The 18,051-nt window shown below is 44.8% G+C and overlaps 3 protein-coding genes across 4 annotated transcripts in view; 2 read left to right on the forward strand and 1 right to left on the reverse strand.

The window, feature by feature from the left end:
- The window catches only part of SKP1 (S-phase kinase associated protein 1), a 259,109-nt gene that overhangs the window by 40,525 nt on the left and 200,533 nt on the right, over nt 1-18,051 (reverse strand). The window lies entirely within an intron of this gene.
- Nucleotides 1-18,051, forward strand: part of JADE2 (jade family PHD finger 2) — a 182,451-nt gene that overhangs the window by 31,545 nt on the left and 132,855 nt on the right. The gene's annotated exons all lie outside the window — the stretch shown is intronic.
- UBE2B (ubiquitin conjugating enzyme E2 B) overlaps nt 1-18,051 on the forward strand; it is a 57,197-nt gene that overhangs the window by 31,070 nt on the left and 8,076 nt on the right. Inside the window, exon 2 of one of the 2 annotated variants that reach the window (XM_069869406.1) lies at nt 16,911-16,961. In XM_069869406.1, coding sequence (XP_069725507.1) covers nt 16,918-16,961 — 44 coding nt within the window. In that variant the 5' untranslated portion in view covers nt 16,911-16,917. Of the gene's footprint in view, nt 1-16,836; nt 16,962-18,051 lie in introns of those variants that run through there. The other variant, XM_069869405.1, reaches the window with a different exon arrangement.

The following is an 18,051-nucleotide window of genomic DNA, read 5'->3' on the forward strand; positions in this document are numbered from 1 at the left end:
AAATAGTATGTATTACAGTGGAAAAACATTCATATTCATTCTTCCAGTAGCCCCAAACCCTTTATTGATTTAGCTAGTACTTCTGAAAATGTGCAAATGTACCAAAATCTATCATGAATTACTCACATGAAATCTATCATGAATTACTCACGTGTAGATAATCTACCAAGTGAAAGAATTTCCATAATAAAGGTGTGTGCATTACAGTAGCCTTGAGATAGGGCTGGCTTCTTCCAAAACCAGTTCTTCTGGTTTTATGCGACTATTTAATATGCTTCTGTATTCAAGAAAATAACTCTTGCTCTTACTCTGTACTACGAAACCAGTATAGCAGGAGGCACCATGGGCTGGTGAACAGATCAGGAGACAGGAGGTGTCTCTTGTAGCTGTTTAGGGATTTTCAGGGCCATTTCAACTCCCACTTCCCCTTCTGTGAAGTGTTGCAGCTACTATGGATTTTGCTAGTTATATGAGCAGATTTTTAATCTGAAATACACTTTCTTCAAGGTAGAAAGAAACAGAAACGTCATAACTATTAGGTGAATAAACTCATTTTCTTATGCCTGTGAACGCAAAAGCTTCTGGGCAGTGTCACAGAATGCAAATACTTGCATTTTGTTGATCTGTTTTAAATGTAAATGGTTTCTACTTACATCTAGGAGAAAAAAAAAAGGCATATATTTCTTTTAAAGAGGACATAGGGTAGCCACTCTAAAAAATACCGACAAAAAGTATCTATAATGTGGCTTTTCAGTCATCACATTCCTGTGCTGTCTTTTGCCCCGAGACTCTGCAGCATTCAATGGCTTGTGGGTATAAAGGTAATTTCAGGTATCCTGAAAAGCAGCTATAGCTAAGATGAAGAATGAATCACAGCACTGGACAATAAGATTTCTAGGTGAGGGAGGACTAACATTTATCTCCTTGAAACTGCCAATGCACATTTTTAAACTAGAGATGGTGTCAGCAAAGCACAGCTTTCTGCTGAGTGAAACCATGTGTGTAAGAGATGCTAGTGGTCATAGCATCACAGATGGAACCTTAAAACCCATCCAGTCCCACCCCTGCCGTGGGCAGCGACACCTCCCACGGGATCAGGGGCTCCAAGCCCCATCCAACCTGGCCTTGAACACCTCCAGGGATGGGGCAGCCATGACTTCATGGGGCACCTGTGAAGAATTCCTTCTAAATCTGCCCTCTTTAAGTTTAAAGCTGTTTCCCCTCGTCCTATATCACTATATGCCCCTGTAAAAAGTCCCTTTCCAGATTTCTTGTCTGTGTATGATACATTCCTGTGCATCCAAATCACTTCTAGTCCTCATTTTTTATGATGGGATTGTGAATTGTACTTTTTTTGGTTTTGTAATTAAAGGGTGGAACAGGTGGTGAGAACTTGAAGAGCCGCATCCATTAAATTAACATAGAGAATGTCTCCATGTTATAATTTAATATAATGGGATTTTACTTCAGTGAAATGAAACTACCGAGCCTTGTGCTTGGGAATGTTTACTACATGAGAAGCTTCACTGTCAAAAGATTTCACTGAGTCACGCTGTGAGTCTCTGCCAAATGCCAATCATATGACCGACCTGGTTAAAAAAGGGTGTTTCTTCATGCCAACACATTTCTCATGCCACCCTACAGTGAACCTTTTTTCGACTATACATCTGTGGATTTTATGCAACACCGAAGGGGGACAATGTCATCTGACTGCACGTTTAGAAACCAGGAAATATTAATGAGCACAAACTAGCTGGTCTTGGATTAAGAATGATGCGACAAGAGGGGTTGGGTCTGACATGACTTTAGAGGCAGAGTTAAGGCAGACAATCCACACCAAACACTGATACTGGTAAAAATCAATGGATGTTTTGCCAGTTCCAGGAATCAAGATGCTTCTCTTTAGATGGCAACTGATTTCAAAGGTTCAGAGAACAAACCTTCTCACTTCCATTGAGTCAGAAGTTTGAATTACTGTAGCTAAGACAGATAAAGAAAATCCAAAAGTAGAGGCATGAATTTTTTGAGCAGCAATGGGCACTGCTAGGTTTTCCTAAATCTCAGAAAATATTTACACTTAACTGTAAATATTTGAGTGAAACTTGCCTAAGCCACATTTTGGGAATCCTGTGTTTTATTACTGAAATGGTTTTTATCCATGGAAAGTTACAGGATGTATGTTGTCCCGAAGATTTGTTACTCCAGTAATTTCCAGCTGTAGATACGTAATACTCATGTCCCACACAGTTCCAACCAATATATTGTCTTCTGTGTACAAAGGCCATTCCTCTAATCATCGGACACTTGGATAGGAATGAAATCATTATGGAAAGCAGTCCTAGAAAGAACACAAAGACTCACAATGAGCCCAAATGTCTCTGCTGCAACCCGTGCTCCAGCTAAAATACACTGCAGATTAAATTGTCTCAGTGACTACTGAGAAAGAAAGTTAAAGGGACGAGCACACCTACCATAGAAAGTTTAAATTACACTTCCCTTTAGCGTCATCTGTGAACTCACTGTTACGCTGCATGGGAATAATTGAGAGGTCATAGAGGATTATATAGATATTTATGTTTCATTCTGGCTTAAGTGTGGTCAGCTCCACTGGTAGCAACAAAATTGTTTCCGTCTTCAGTAACACTGCGTTTGCTTCTAGGACTTAATGAAAAAATAGCACATTGATTAAGTGCACGTATTTATTGCTCATTGAGATCTCAGGTTTTCAGTGCATGGAAATGAAAACCAGGCTGGTTTATAGTTCAGAATATAACACATCCTCTCATCTGGAATATTGTGTCCAGTTCTGGAATCCTCAACACAAGAAGGAGATGAAGCTACTGGAACGGGTCCAGAGGAGGCTACAAAGACGATCCGAGGGCTGATCCAGTGGGAGGTGTCCCTGCCCATGGCAGGGGGTGGAACTGGGTGGGCTTTAAGGTCCCTTCCAACCCAAACTATTCTATGATTCTATGACATCCCACCTCTCTCAGAACAAAGCAGAACGTTGTTTTAATGGCAACGGATTTTGCCAGGGAACCTGATACCTGGTGCTTAATTCTTCACCTACCGCTGCATGAGACAAGACGTATCACCCCCTTTTCCCTGTTTCCTTTTGCCAGGGAAGGAAAACTTTCAGTCTATCTCCTCTAGAAGCTCTCAGCAGAGGAATATCTCCTGCGCTGGCTGTTTCTCGGCTTTAACTATTAGCTTCTCCTGCCTCCCTATAAAGAGGTAGGGACTTCTGATTCGGAGAAACATTCCCACAGTTGTAAAGCCTACAGTGTTCCAGCACAGTTTCTCCTTTGGCACCACATGCTCTTCAAACTGCGGCAAAATCCATTCAATGGGATAATTAGCAGTTGTATTCAAGTGACTCAAGGGGAGATTCGAGTTTGGAATTTTAAGAGGATGTTTGTATGTCTGATGTAATTTTGTCTCATCACAGTCTGCGTAACATTTCTATACAGAGAACAAAGGAAAGAATTAACCAATGAGTCCAAAATACTTGCATGAGGAAAATAACTATTTTGTTTCAACAGCTGGTGCAACGTTTTCTCTGTTAAATCTGAAGAACAGTGTTGCACAGAGGTGTAAGAAGCACAGCTTTTACTATCACTGACTCCCCACAACCAACAAGAAAGGAGATCTGTTTGCAACACCTCAAAATAACGCTTGATGTAAGGTGCTTTTTTTGTGTAATGCAGCCTCTGAAAATTCAATTCTGCTGTTCAGCAGACGAGCACACTTACCATAGAAAGTTTAAATGGTTCTCAAACATTTCTCCATATATGCAATAGGACGCTTGATAATTTGAATATTTATTCCTCTGAAGAAAATCATTAAAAGCAAACAGAAACAGATGACAAAGAGTGGAACTGTTTAAGCTGCATGGTTGGTCTGACTGCTAGATCCTCTTGCTGGTGATGCTGTGATCTGGCTGTGCCTTCAGTTGCATCATGAAGCGCAACAGGTGCTTCTGAATTGAGTAGTTATTTCCATATTACTCACAGAATCACGTTTTTATTTTCAGTTTTCTTCCTGCAGGGAGGTCCTGCTTGCGTTATGATTTCCTCTTTCGGCGGTGTTACATTTGCTGACTGCGCAGAGCGGCAGGAGGCACACAGCGTACAGACAAATATTACTGATTTCCCAGGGATAAAAGATCTAACAGCAGAGTTGATTGTCTGGTCTTCTCCAGCCACCCTTCTAACACCTGGTAATTGTTTCTTTCTGAACAAACTGAGCACATTTCTGAAAGCACTCAAATACCATTTTTTTTTAACAGGGAAAACATCAAATTTTAATACCAACTCTAGCACAGCGTTTTCTATCAGTAGCTCTCAGCAGGCTTTGCAAAGCCAGTACCACTTCACAGAGGAGGAACCTGATGTGTTCGGCAATGAGGTTATTTACCCCAAACCATCTCAGCGCAGCAAGGAAGGAACATGATCCAGACATCTTCAAGGCTTGTGTCAGAATGACTTGGCCACTTTGAATGGAAGATACTTTACTATTTATTCTTGGAGGGTTTGTTTGCTCTGTCTTCCTGTCACACTGCTTGTTTTGAGCCTCATAGTTCATGTTTTTCTTTCTGGGATCATCAAGCTATGCTCTTCCATCTCCTGAGCTGGGATGCAGTGAATGAAATCTGCTTTTCTGAGCTCTGCCTCAGACCCCTCGCTGATATAAGCTTTTTCTGGATTTGGTGACTTTAAGCCCCCGGTTGCCTACTTACCCTGAGCCCTCAAAATAAATTTTTAGATAGGATTATATGGGGAAACGCATTAGGAGAGGAAGAGATTTCAAAAATAGCCTGGTATCTAAATCTCAATGTAATCTCTTCTAATTGTCCCAGTATTTGAGAGCAGGACGTGGAGCTGCACCAGCCCTGTTGGCACGGATGAGATGTGTAGGGTGGACACTGTACAAATACAAATTTATGAAGCATTCCAAAGTGCTGACTACACCCTGTGATGTCGTTAAAAGTTTTTCTGCAGTAAATCTGCTTGTTTCAGAGGGCCAGCACGGCTTTTTCTCACCCACACGTGATACCCCGTAAAAGCAGCTCTTACAGTTAATATCTGTCAGTTGATGCTTTATTAATCCTGCCACGGCATCGCTCCTGCATAAACGGGCTGGCAGCAAATCACAGGCCAGAGAGCAAAATCAGAAGGGGTGCATGATCCTGATGCTTAATTTTAATAAACAATGCAAGATTGAATAGGAAGAAATTAAGATATGCCCAAAGTGTCCTGATCTCGATGGTGTGACTTTTTGTTGCCATGAAACGTTATCCAAAATGCTGTTTATATTTCAAGATTTTATATTGTAATTGCCGAACTTAAGTAGCTACCATAAAATAAAGAAATATTTATTTTGAACATAAACACTGAGCTCTTATTTTTAACATTCCAGGCTTTTTATAGCTTTCCACCGCATCCTGCTATCTCGCTTGGGCTGACTGTACTTATTTTCCTTCCTAGCAACGTCAGTGACCACCTGGGAAACACAACAGAGGAAAGCTAGTGAAAAATGTTAACTATGTGACAGTAAATAGGAGAAGTTATCGCAGTAAGAATTGGAATTTGCTTCCTAATTCCTACAATAAACAAAGGCTTCTAGGCGTCACTGCTCATAAACTCTTCTGGTTTCCTTATTGTATTTGCTTTGCTGCTCAGCAAGATTCTTCAGATACTTCACAGACACCTCGCAATACCAGATGATGTGATGACCAGGCAGACATTGCTTCCCCAAAGTATATGGGATGGACAAGAGAGCTCCAGTGACACTTTCCATAAAGCCCCAATAACACCATTCCCACGTAACCCAAACTACCAGTTTCAGTTAAAACAGGGGAGCAGCAGTTTAGCTCACCTCCACTAGGTATTTTTGTAGTTACAGGTTCTTTGAGCGCCTCTGTGTGTAATTTATCCTCAGTTCACACCCAGCGGATGCCACCAATCAAGGATGCTGCCTGGCCCCTCGAATCCCACTGTAGTTACTCTGCTTTTAATGAGTAGCCTTCATCTTTTGGGGGTTGGTCTTTTCACTCAAGTGATAGGACGAGAGGGAATGGCCTCGAGCTGCACCAGGGCAGGTTCAGATTGGACACCAGGAAAAGCTTCTTCACGGAAAAGATTCTTATGCACAGGCAGAGGTGGTTGTGTCCCCATCCCTGGAGGCGTTTAAAAGATGGGGAGATGAGGTGCTCAGGGATGTGGTTTAGTAGTGGACAGGTATGGCTGGACTCGATGATCTCAAAGGTCTTTTCCAGCCTAGGGATTCTGTGATCTTTCCATAGACCCAACACCCATCAGGGCTGGCAACAGAAAACTGCAAGATAACTGTAAAATACCTATTAATTTTCTGCTAGGTGTTTTGTATGTAATTTATGTTCTCTAAGGAGATTTTCCTCACAGAAATGCATGTTTGCCTGTTTTCCCTAGTCTTACATTATGATGCAGGTTCCTCATATATTATCTATGTATTCTAATCCAAACTAATTGATAGTACACACCCTTAATTTAGACATGGATATTGGAGAAACATAATTAAAACATGACTACGATATCATAGCTATACAATTACTTTTTTTTTTACTTTTTTTCTTTAGATACTGAACAGGCCAAAGTCTACTCTCTCACTGGTGCCACCGCATCGTCCCGAGGCTGTCATGCAGTGAAGGGATCCAAGTCCAAAATAACCGTCTTTGGTCAGGTTATTTTAGCACAGATCAAGTCCTCGACCAGGTTCACCCCACGTGCAGTTACCCCAGCACAGCTTCAGGAAAGATGTGGGTCTGGAAACAAACACCAGGACTTTGGGCTGCATGAGGCACTGCTGCTGCCAAAAGAAACATTCACCAGGCTGTACAGAATGTTTGTTTTGAAGCAGTTTTGAAATAAAGTTTAAGATGAAACATGTTTTGTTGTTGGGATAAATGGCTGTAGCCAAAGCTAAACACGGCTTCTAATTACAGAGACTAAACAGCTACAAAATTAGACTCTAGAAAGTCTAAATAGGTAATTTCATGGTGAGTATTTAAATGCAAGATATTTAAGAATAAAAATATGAAATCAGTATTTTTAAATCCTTCATGCCTGTCCTCCTGCTTGCCAAGCTACAGCCTATAATTGCTGGTTAGGAGAAAAGGGGTTTCCAGGGCAATGCTGGACCACTAACTCTCACATCTCCTCACATCACTATGAAAGCAGCTGTTGGCTGAGATATGTCTTCTCCCTTTTTCACATTACCTTTAATTTTGTTAATGATGCTGGGGCTGGAAAACTCAAGAAACAGAGGTAGCTGAGGAAACGTAGCCTGTAAAAATGTAGATTGTCAGCAAAGGACAAACCGATGGTTCCGAGTCCTTTGCAGCTAAAAATACTGATATAAATGTCTACACAAGACGTACCCGTACCTATCGCTCGTGTTTACAGTTACCCTGGGATTTCCGAGGGTGAAGGCAAACACGGAGCATCACTGTGTCCTTGGCAGCAGTGGGTACAGTGGTGACATCTCTCTGGTCCCATCCCAGCCGTGACATCAGCCTCTGGACCGATGGGTTTCCAGAGGCACCACAGCCACACCTGCTGGCTGCCGGGCTCAGCTCAACGCCGATGAAGCCAACGCTGCTTTTGAGACAAATCACTCCGAAACAATCTTTAATGCTGCGTCGCACTGGGATGCTTTCACTGTGTCACAGAGAAAAAACATTAACCAGTTTTTAAAGGACTCTACAAAGTGCTGTGTGGAGGTAAAAACCTCTTTGTGGCCGAGCATTCAACAAGTTACAAACCAGAAATTGCATTTCCTAAGCTACCAGAAGCTGATGGCCTTTTCTCCCAAGGGACAGGGGACAGGACGAGAGGGAATGGCCTCAAGCTCTGCCAGGGGAGGTTTAGGCTGGACATTAGGAAAAAATTCTTCACAGAAAGGGTCATTGGTCCCTGGAACAGGCTGCCCAGGGAGGTGGTTGATTCACCTTCCCTGGAGGGGTTTAAGGGATGGGTGGACGAGGTGCTCAGGGACATGGGTTAGTGATTGAGGGGAATGGTTGGACTCAATGATCTGGTGGGTCTTTTCCAACCTAGTGATTCTGTGATTCTCTGGGGATCCCTGCCTTGCTGCACACACAAATCGAGGACAGTTTGCAATGTACAGCAGCGGCTAGTTTACCAGCACATAGTTATTAATTTCGATCTGTTCGCATCGTTAGATTATTCATAAATTCATATCATTATGTTATTCTGATTTTTTTCATCCAGTGCTCTCTGGTGCCTGTTCTCTGCTTAAATTATCTCATAGTTTTTTTGTCATTGCACCTACTTCAGTAACATCTAGGATGTCTGGATCTTATTCTGGTGCTGTGTAACCTAGTTCAGGAATTTTGGCTCATCCTTCTGAATTGGTACAGCGGGTGGCTGGAAGGTGAGTTATTATTTTAGCTCCCAGTTCTAGGGTAGGTAAGGGCCCCAGAGCTTTATCTAATTTATACTGGAGAAAATATTCCCTTTAGGAGCGCTCCGCTGGCTGAGGACTGTCCCAAGATACCCCTCTAATTCGTTAGGTAGGGGTTGTGAATGGACTATCAGGGTAGCTCTGGCAGCGATCCATCCACTCAAGGCTTTTTCACCTCCCAGGCTGCCCCTTCATCCCTGCAGCGAACGAGCAGCACAAGGAGGACACGGGTCTGTCAGGGTGAGTCCAGAGGAGGCGATTTTCCTGTGAGGGTGGGGAGGCCCTGGCCCAGGTTGCCCAGAGCAGGGGTGGCTGCCCCATCCCTGCAGGGGTTCATGGCCAGGTTGGATGAAGCTTTGAGCAGCCAGATCCAGCGGGAGGTGTCCCTGCTCATGGCAGGGATGGAACTGGATGAGCTTTGAGGTCCCTTCCAACCCAGCCCATTCCGTGATTCTATGATTCCGTGGCCTGTCCCCATACCTTTGTTTCCAAGCTGTGTTTACATGTGCTTATTTTGAAGGGTTACAAAGGCTTCTGAGGAATTGAAGTAGCCTAATGGATGAACTGCTTTCCCTTTCTTCCCTCAGACACTTCAAAGCTCTGCTTCACTTTAAGCATTCAACTTAGCTGTCATAACTTCAGACCTGAGAATACACCTGTATCACAAAGTCAACCCGTCATCAACAAAATCAGTGACTCTGGAGATTTAAACACATTTCCCACTACAACTATAAGAATGGGAAGGATATAACAGAACCGGAGAGGGGAGGAGTAAGCTCTCTCCAACACTGTAATTCATCCGTGGGAGGAAAGTTTGGCCCCTGGTCAAATTCTCGCTGTCCGTCACGAATGAACGAGATCCTTCATTTCTCTGCAGCAACTGCATTTTCTGTTGCCAGAGACAGAAAAGGGAGCTGCTGGTGGGAGCTTTGCTGGTCTTCATTCAACAGAGAGCTTCAGCATTTTGTGTTTAATTCTTCATGGTGTTAATAGGTTACTAGAAATGCCTGGTATCACCACCAGCGTTCTGGATTATAAAAGAGCTTTTTGCTTGCCGTTTATTTTAAGACTTAATGAACAAGGTCTCTTTGTGGAAGAAGACATTTTAGGTGTGCTCTTAAAAATGAAATAGAGCTAGCTAGTAAAAAAGAAAATGCATCTCAATTAGATTATTCTTCCCCCATCTGCTCTCTTGGATCTTTTTATGACAGGAAATTGCCTATAGGATTTTTGATTTTGCTTAATGGAAATGGCAAAACCTAAACTCGTTCCCATTTCCAGTGACAGCAGGGGAAACAAGACTCAATGTCTGAACAGAACATTTTTATTTTTTTAAAACCATTAGTGCCTGCAACTGCATCTCAGTGAATGCAGTAATTGTAACATCAGGGAATTAACATTAACTTAAATACTTATGAAACTGCGGACTGGTGCGTATGCTCGTGAATCTCCTTGGCATTTCTGAAAATCCCAGCTTCTCTGATTAGATATTTCTGATGTGCCACGTTCTTCATGTGTGGACGTCCCAATTAAACACAATTGATTCCTCATACGAGTGAGGGTGCAGGATGTAACCGAATGGGGTGTCTGATAGGAATTGCTCTTTAGCATCTCCAGTGAGCTGGGGAAACCTTTTCCTTGCATGTTTTTGGATGATGGAATTCAGGAGGTGCCATCCCTGAAAATCTTGGGCTCTTTATAAAATACTGTGAAGAAGAGGAGCCCAGCTTCTTGACTAAGATGGACATTATGAACAGGTTACACATCAGCCGAGTAAAACAGATGTAAAGACGTTTTACCACATTCTTATTCTAGTATCCCCATGGAGATGGCTAAAATACATTTAAAATCTCTCACCAGGAAGCCTGCTATCTTCAACATGAAAGGAATCCAACTACACAACGCTGCTGTGCTCCTCCCTGTGCTTCCTCTCTTGGAGAAGGCAACTTAAAAGCAGATCCTTCCTGCTGACTCATCCTGCACTGTGCAGTATATTTGAGGTTTGTGAACAGAGGAATCATCCTGGCTTGTTAAAAAGCTGTTTGCCTGCACTTTTATAGTTTAACATTACCCGAATAACTATGGTGGTGTACTGTTCTTAGAATTCCTAAGAATAATAGCAATCAATATCTAAGAGCATGAATGACAGCATATGGACATCACTGTTCCCTGCAAACCTGAACCTCCTCTATGGAATTCTATAATAGCAGGTGGGCAATAACAGAATTTTATAAAACACGAGGTAAAATCTTCAGTGGGAATTAATCTCAGACTTGGAAAACCCCTCACACTTCCAAGTTGCCATGCTGTTGGCCACACGTACTACATGTCCAAATCTCCAAATCTTTCTTTCCTCTGTTTTACAGCATCTTCTCTTGCACAGCTTCTTAGGGCTCTTCAGACAACATCACAGGGGCTCAGCACCGATTCTGCTGGACATTTTTGATATTGAAAATATTGAAAATCAGCTGCAGGGCGAATGGGCACAGGTTAACTAGGAATAACAGATTACCATCTTCTAGAGAATTTAAACAAATTAATTATCTGTTTGGCTTATACAATAACAGCTCTGTATTTAAAGAGAAACCTTGCACTGCTTTCATTGCATCTTGAACCAGAGCACAGTGGTATCTTTGACCCACAACAACAAAAATATCCTGAATCAGTTTAATAAGACGTGGATTGTGTTTATTTTAAAAAAAAAAAAAAAAAGGCAGATCTCAAGGCATGAAAGTATGGACTGAAAAAACCTTCCAGCCCCTCCAGAAGTGACTCTGAGGCACAGAGCGCCCTCATTTCCCAACGTCATTGATGTCCTGATTCTACTACAATTAGCAACTGCTTAACGTAGGTGCTGAGCATGAGTGCACAGGATTTCTGCACGGTACCCACCCGTCAGCTGGAGGACAAGCCAGAGGGAACTGAAAGAGATGAGACAGCCCGACAGAGGAGGACAAGAAGGGAGCAGGGAAGGAGAAGCAAGCAGGGAAGAGAGCTGCTGGGGTAGTTCTTAACCCAGTGGGCTGGATAGATGCTAAATATCTTTAGCTCTTTAGCATTTCAGAGACAGTCCAAAAACTCTGCAGTTTTGTTACGATGATCTGAATACTCCTCTGATTATCTAATCTGACACGTCTTTCTCGTTTTGGTTCTGCAGATCATTTCACGCCATTTGGAAGTCTTAAACTGTTACTATGAAACCAAACCTTTTTCTCAACAAAGAATTAACACTTTTGATATCTGCATGACAAAACACTACACAAAAGAAAAGGTGTGATCCAAAAGTGGTAACATTTTATTTCTGTTCAGTCTTTCAGGTGAGTTCTTACATCACTGTTGTGATTGCCTGGAGTAACGGGATGAGGTATTTTTGAGCCTTTAATTATCCAATCCATGGCAATAATGCTGGAGCTCATCTGGAATTCTGTGATGATAAATTCAAACACCAAGTGGGGTTTTTTTTTCTGCATAAATACGTGAATCAGGTTGACAATATCTTATGAGGAAATCGCTGGTGGTAAAAAAGAAAAACACTTTCTACCATGGCTTTCTATTTCAAATCATGCAGACTTACTCTTAAAAAGGCTGATAAAAAGAAAAACCTATCATTTACTTAATTAAAGATTTACATTACTTTGAAAATAAGCTAAAAGGCTCTAAATCTGCTCCATCCAGTATTCGAACACATTTACCAAGTTATTTCTCACATCTCCAGGCTCTGAACTTGTCCTTCTGAGACAGGAACATAGCAAAGAACTGAGCTGCTCTTAAAAAAAAGTCCTCTTAGATGAGTTTTACTTACACTAACAAAACATGGATAAGAACTCACATATTAAAAGAATGACACTAAAAACATGTACCATTTCACATGGGGGTCCATTGAATTTTTACATTACTATCTGTTGATGTTTTGAAGCCACTTTAGGTTAAAATCAAAGCTTTTTTGAACTCAGCATAAAAGTACTTGCCCTTTCAATTACCATAATCTTGGTTTTTTTCAAGGCTACACTCCCTGTGGTACCACATCTCCTAAATGCCACCGAGACCCAGGACATCAGTCTGCATTTAGAGCCGAGGCTTCTGCAAACGCCACTTTCAAGAGAAGCTGAGGGATCCATGTAGCAAAATGTGCCATTATGCCTAATTAAAAATTGATAAGAACTAAATTTTTAAAACATCCAGTTAGTGGAAAGAGTGGAAGTGGGCTGAATATGCAGCATAAACATAAGAATCCAAATGTATAACCTTGTAATCTGACTACAAGTTATTGTTCCTGTGATTTGCAGAAATTCGATTAAGTCACAGTAAGCTTATTTAGAGCCGGTGCCTCTGGCTGGGTGTAAATCCAACCCAACCTACACCCAGAAAAAAATTCTTGCAGCACCTTCATAGAATCATAGTTTTGGTTGGAAGGGACCTCAGGACCCATCCAGTTCTACCCCCTGCCAAGGGCAGGGACACCTCCCACCAGATCAGAGGGAACACAACCAGGGACGCAGGCACCGCAGACCTCGGTCCTTCCTTATGGTTCAGGGTGGCTCTGGACACCCAAACAGAGATGAAAACACAAACAGGAGAACGCAGGCACCACAGAGCTCAGCAAACGTGAAAGCGTGAGCGCAAAGTGCTGCTTTTCCCCCTGCTTATCAGGGGAGAGGCAACCGTTTTGCCCTCTCTCCTGGCAGAGCTGGAATCTCAACACTTTAGAGTTTCACAGGACAGTGTTATCTAAACAGAAGAGCTCTGCTTGTTAAACACACAAGGCTAAACAACAATTACTACGATATATATGTTTTTCTACACCCCAGCCGCAAGGCCACTTGAGTGTGCTCATCGTTCCTCCTCGCCAATCTTCCGTTATATTCCCCCCTTTACCCTCCCACTTGGTCAAGGACCTCGCACATCTTCATCTGGTTTTATTTCTTCACAGAACGACAAAAGTTTGAATTACTCTGAGGAACATACGGTTCTTAAAACATGTAGTAAGGATGGTGTTTCAAGGGCACTACCACCTACAGACAGCCGCACTCACTGTTATCCTGAACATTTCTGCAAGCTCCTGAGGCTCCTAGTCCCTCACTCTCGCTGGTTTAAAGACACGTGGAGCCAGACAGGAATCAGCTTCACATTTGCACACAGGGCATCTCCAAATCTACCTTTAAACACATGCCATTTAAAAGGCAGAACAAATCATAGAATCATTAAGGTTGGAAAAGACCTCTGAGATCATCCAGTCCAACAGTTTCTAACAGATGATTTGGCTCATTCATTTTCCCAGTTTTGGAGTCTTGGGGATGGCTGATGTTAAATAACTCTTCTCAGAGGGACACTGCAGCAGGAGCTGGGGAAAAAAAGTTATTAGGAGGAGGGATTGTTCCAACAAACAGAGAGGCAAGTAGTTTGCTTTCACTGTTGATTCTTAAGCATCTCATCTTACGATGAGACAAGGTCACCTTAGTAAAGTTTTGGGTTTGCAAAATGCTACAGCAATGTAGTGTTTGCTCAAGATTAAGATAGAATGACTATGCTGCAAAATGATGCATTTTTATTTAACGTAATCTCTTAACCAATCCCTTTTTGTAGGAAAAAATAGGGATAAATACTGAACTTGAAACAGCTTGCCTTTTATTTAGAGCAAGTGAGGAAGGTAGAAGGTGGCAGAAAAATCATCACTTCCACTTCTAGGTGGAAAAGCCACCTTGGTTTACTTATATCTTTCTATTTTTTTCACTAAGAAGTAAGCTGTCGAAGTTGTCACATCTATTTCAGTGCTATTCGAGAAGTCTGCAGAAGGAAAACATTAATTCCTGTTCTAGACTGCATGCTGTGTAAGGACATTTTCCAAGTTTTTGAGGCACTATGTACAGTTTTAATGATTTCACAGGAAAAACACCCCTCCAGATACCAAATGAAAAATTTAGTCCTGAAAGGGTCATTTCCACCTGACTCTGGGAGTCGACGAGTTACAAGTCTGTGATAAATTGAAAACATTTAAACTAATATGCCCATGGTGAAATTACACAGTAATGGCAGTGATGCATTTAAATTCATTAGGCAAGGAAGTGGGGGAAATAATCATCAGCAGATTTAAATCTAAAGTGGTTATTTAGTGCAGATTTCATTTTGAGACACATTAAACCACCCTAGCGAGGGCAGAGCCTCTCTTTTATTGTTGCAGTTGGGACTGATCACTTTGAAACTAGCTTAGGATGTAGTTAACTTCATTTTAAAACCAGCACATGCTGTACAATCAGCAGAGCAGGAATTGCAGCTGGTTTGTCAGAGGAAAGATTAAAACTTCCAATTTATTAATAAACCTACCAGCCACACCTGTAGAACTGCCAGGTAGGACTGAAATGAAAACGTTCCATTAAATGAGGTCAATGTGCTGGTGTCAGAGAAGACAGACCGTCGCTGTTGAGCTCATGGAATCATAGAATGGTTTGAGTTGGAAGGGACCTTAAAGATCATCTAATTCCAGTCCCTGTGCCATGGGCAGGGACACCTCCCACTGGATCAGGGGCTCCAAGCCCCATCCAACCTGGCCTTGAACCCCCCCAGGGATGGGGCAGCCACCACTGCTCTGGGCAACCTAAATCTAAATCTTCCCCTCTCCGATTCATAGCCATTCCAGGGACTTGAAAAGATCCCTGAGCCAGGTGAAGACAATGCAGGATTTTGGATGTAGCCCTCGTTTGATGCCTGTTGTTCGTGGGGGGTGTTGGTGTTTATCCCTGTTTGGGAGCTCCGAGAGTGCCTGGCGCTGCCCTGCGGGTCAGGGATGCTCCCACTGCCTGGTCTGGGCAGCAGCCGCAGGCGCCTGTCAACAGCCAAATAATGGATGTTCTTACACCGACATTTAATTATTTATACAGGTCCAAGCTTGCACTTGTATTTTACAGTCTGCCGTCTCGCTTACGAATTAGCCTGAGCTAAATATAAACTGTGTACAGCTAGAGGAGCAGCGGTGGAATGTACAATCAAAGCATCTGGGTGATGGGAGGAGGAGGAAAATCCAGAAGGGCGGATTGTTTGGCAGGAACCATTTCTCACTAGCGTGGGGAGCAATGTTTTAGTGGCTGGAGAATCACAGAATCATGGGATGGTTTGAGTTGGAAGGGACTTCAAAGCCTATCTGGCTCTAATCCCCCTGCCACAAGCAGGGACACCTTTCATGGATCAGTTTGTTCAAAGCCCCATCCAGCCTGGCTTTGAACACCTCCAGAGATGGGGCATTCATGACTTTTCTGGGCAAGCCTCTTTAAAAAAGCCATCTCCCGTGCAGTATTAGTCTCTCTGTGAGTTCCTCTCTCTCACTTTAAGCTGTTGGGTCTTTCCATTGAGGTGGGACGTTGAGTTGATGCTGTCGAGAGCGCAGTCCTTGCAGGGCTGCCCTTTCCTTGCGTGCCGTAGGGGCTCAGAGCCGCGTTCCAGCCAGGCTGTGCCTGCAGCAGCATGAGCTTGGCACCAGCTCTGGCAGCAAGCAGTGAGGAGCCTTGTGCTAGATTGAACCCGGGACCGATGCTCTTCGGGCACACGGATCACCGGGGGCAAACAAAACAGGCAGAGGATGAGGACAGCGTGTATTTCTGTCACTCCATTAGCAGGCTCATGATGTTTTGACCTCCTTAAAATTGCCGAAGGAAAAGCGAGGAAGCACACGCAGTCACACAACCCCAACTCTGCTTTATTTAAGCCCATAATTGTAATTTTAAACCCCCACTTATCACTGCCTACAGCTGCCTGAAAGGTTGTGGCAAGGTGGCTGCTGGTCTCTTCTCCCACGCAGTGGGTGATAGGGCGAGAGGGAAGGGCTTCAAGCTGCAGCAGTGGAGGTTTAGACTGGATATTAGAAAAAATTCTTCACTGAAAGGGTTATTGGGCACTGGAGCTGCCCAGGGAGGTGGTGCGGTCCCCAACCCTGGATGGATTTAAAAGATAGGGAGATGAGGTATTCAGAGATCTGATTTATCAGTGGGCGGGGATGGCTGGAGTCGATGATTTTGAAGGTCTTTTTCAACCAAATGACTGTAGGATACTACAATTCTATAATTCTGTGATCCCTGGCGGTGTTTAAAAGACGGGCCTAGGGTGCCTAGGGATGTGGTTTAGCAGTGGACGGGGACGGCTGGTCTCGACGATTTCAAAGCTCTTTTTCAAACAAATGGTGCCATGATTCCACAATTCTATGATTCTATAAGTCTGCGATCCCTGGAGTGATTTAGAAGACGGGCAGATGAGGTGCTCGGGGATCTGGTTTAGCACTGGGCACCTACAGTTGGACTGGACGTTCTCAAAGCTCTTTTCCAACCCAGCGCCTCTCTGACCCCCCCCCCCGCGCCGCGGTGGGATGGTCCGTGCCGCCCCCCCCGCTCCGCGCTGTGGTGTGTCCCGCGCTGTCCCCGCCCCGCGGCGCCGCCATTGCGGTTGTTTGTGCCGGGCGCCGCGGGCACCATGTCCACCCCGGCGCGGCGGAGGCTGATGCGCGACTTCAAGAGGTGAGCAGAGCCCGGCGGCTTTCTTTGTGCGGCTGGGGGCCCGTGGGTGCTGGGGGTGGGGGGTGGTTCTGGGGTCCCCATGGGTCCTGGGAGGGTTCTGGGGTCCCCATGGGTGCTGGGAGGGTTCTGGAGGTCCCGTGGGTGCTGGGAGGGTTCTGGAGGTCCCGTGGGTGCTGGAGATGTTCTGCAGGTCCCATGGGTGCTCGGGGGGTTTCTGGAGGTCCCGTGGGTGCTGGGAGGGTTCTGGAGGCCCCGTAGGTGCTGGGAGGGTTCTGCAGGTCCCATGGGTCCTGGGAGGGTTCTGGAGGTCCCATGGGTGCTGGGGATGTTCTGCCGGTCCCATGGGTGCTCGGGGGGTTTCTGGAGGCCCCATGGGTGCGGGGGGGGCGTTCTGGAGGTCCCGTGGGTGCTGGGAGGGTTCTGGAGGTCCCGTGGGTGCTGGGAGGGTTCTGGAGGTCCCGTGGGTGCTGGAGATGTTCTGCAGGTCCCATGGGTGCTCGGGGGGTTTCTGGAGGTCCCATGGGTGCTGGGAGGGTTCTGGAGGTCCCGTGGGTGCTGGAGATGTTCTGCAGGTCCCATGGGTGCTCGGGGGGTTTCTGGGGGTCCCATGGGTCCTGGGAGGGTTCTGGAGGTCCCATGGGTCCTGGGAGGGTTCTGGAGGTCCCATGGGTGCTGGGGGGGTTTCTGGGGGTCCTGTGGGTGCTGGGAGGGGGATTCTGGGGTCCGCATGGGTGCTGGGGTTCCACAGGTCCTGTGGATTCCGGGGGTCCTGTGGGTGTTGGGAGATGCGAGAGTCCTATGGGTTCTGGGGGCCCCACGGGTGCTGGGAGGATTCTGGAGGCGCCATGGGTGCTGGGGTCCCATAGGTCCTATGGGTTATGGGGGTCCCATGGATGCTGAGGGAGTTCTGGGGGTCCCGTGGGTGCTGGGAGGACCCAAATATTCTATGGGTCCCAGGGTTGCAGGTGTGCTGTGGATTTAGGGTTGCTGTGGGTGCTGGGGTTGTGCAAGTACTCTGGGGGTGTCCTGTGGATGCTGGGAGAGTGTGGGTACTGGGGGTGTGCAGGTACCTGGGGGTGTGGGTGCTGGG

This window comes from Phaenicophaeus curvirostris, chromosome 15 (genome assembly GCF_032191515.1).
Source record: "Phaenicophaeus curvirostris isolate KB17595 chromosome 15, BPBGC_Pcur_1.0, whole genome shotgun sequence".
In the NCBI taxonomy this organism is placed as follows: Eukaryota; Metazoa; Chordata; class Aves; order Cuculiformes; family Cuculidae; genus Phaenicophaeus; species Phaenicophaeus curvirostris.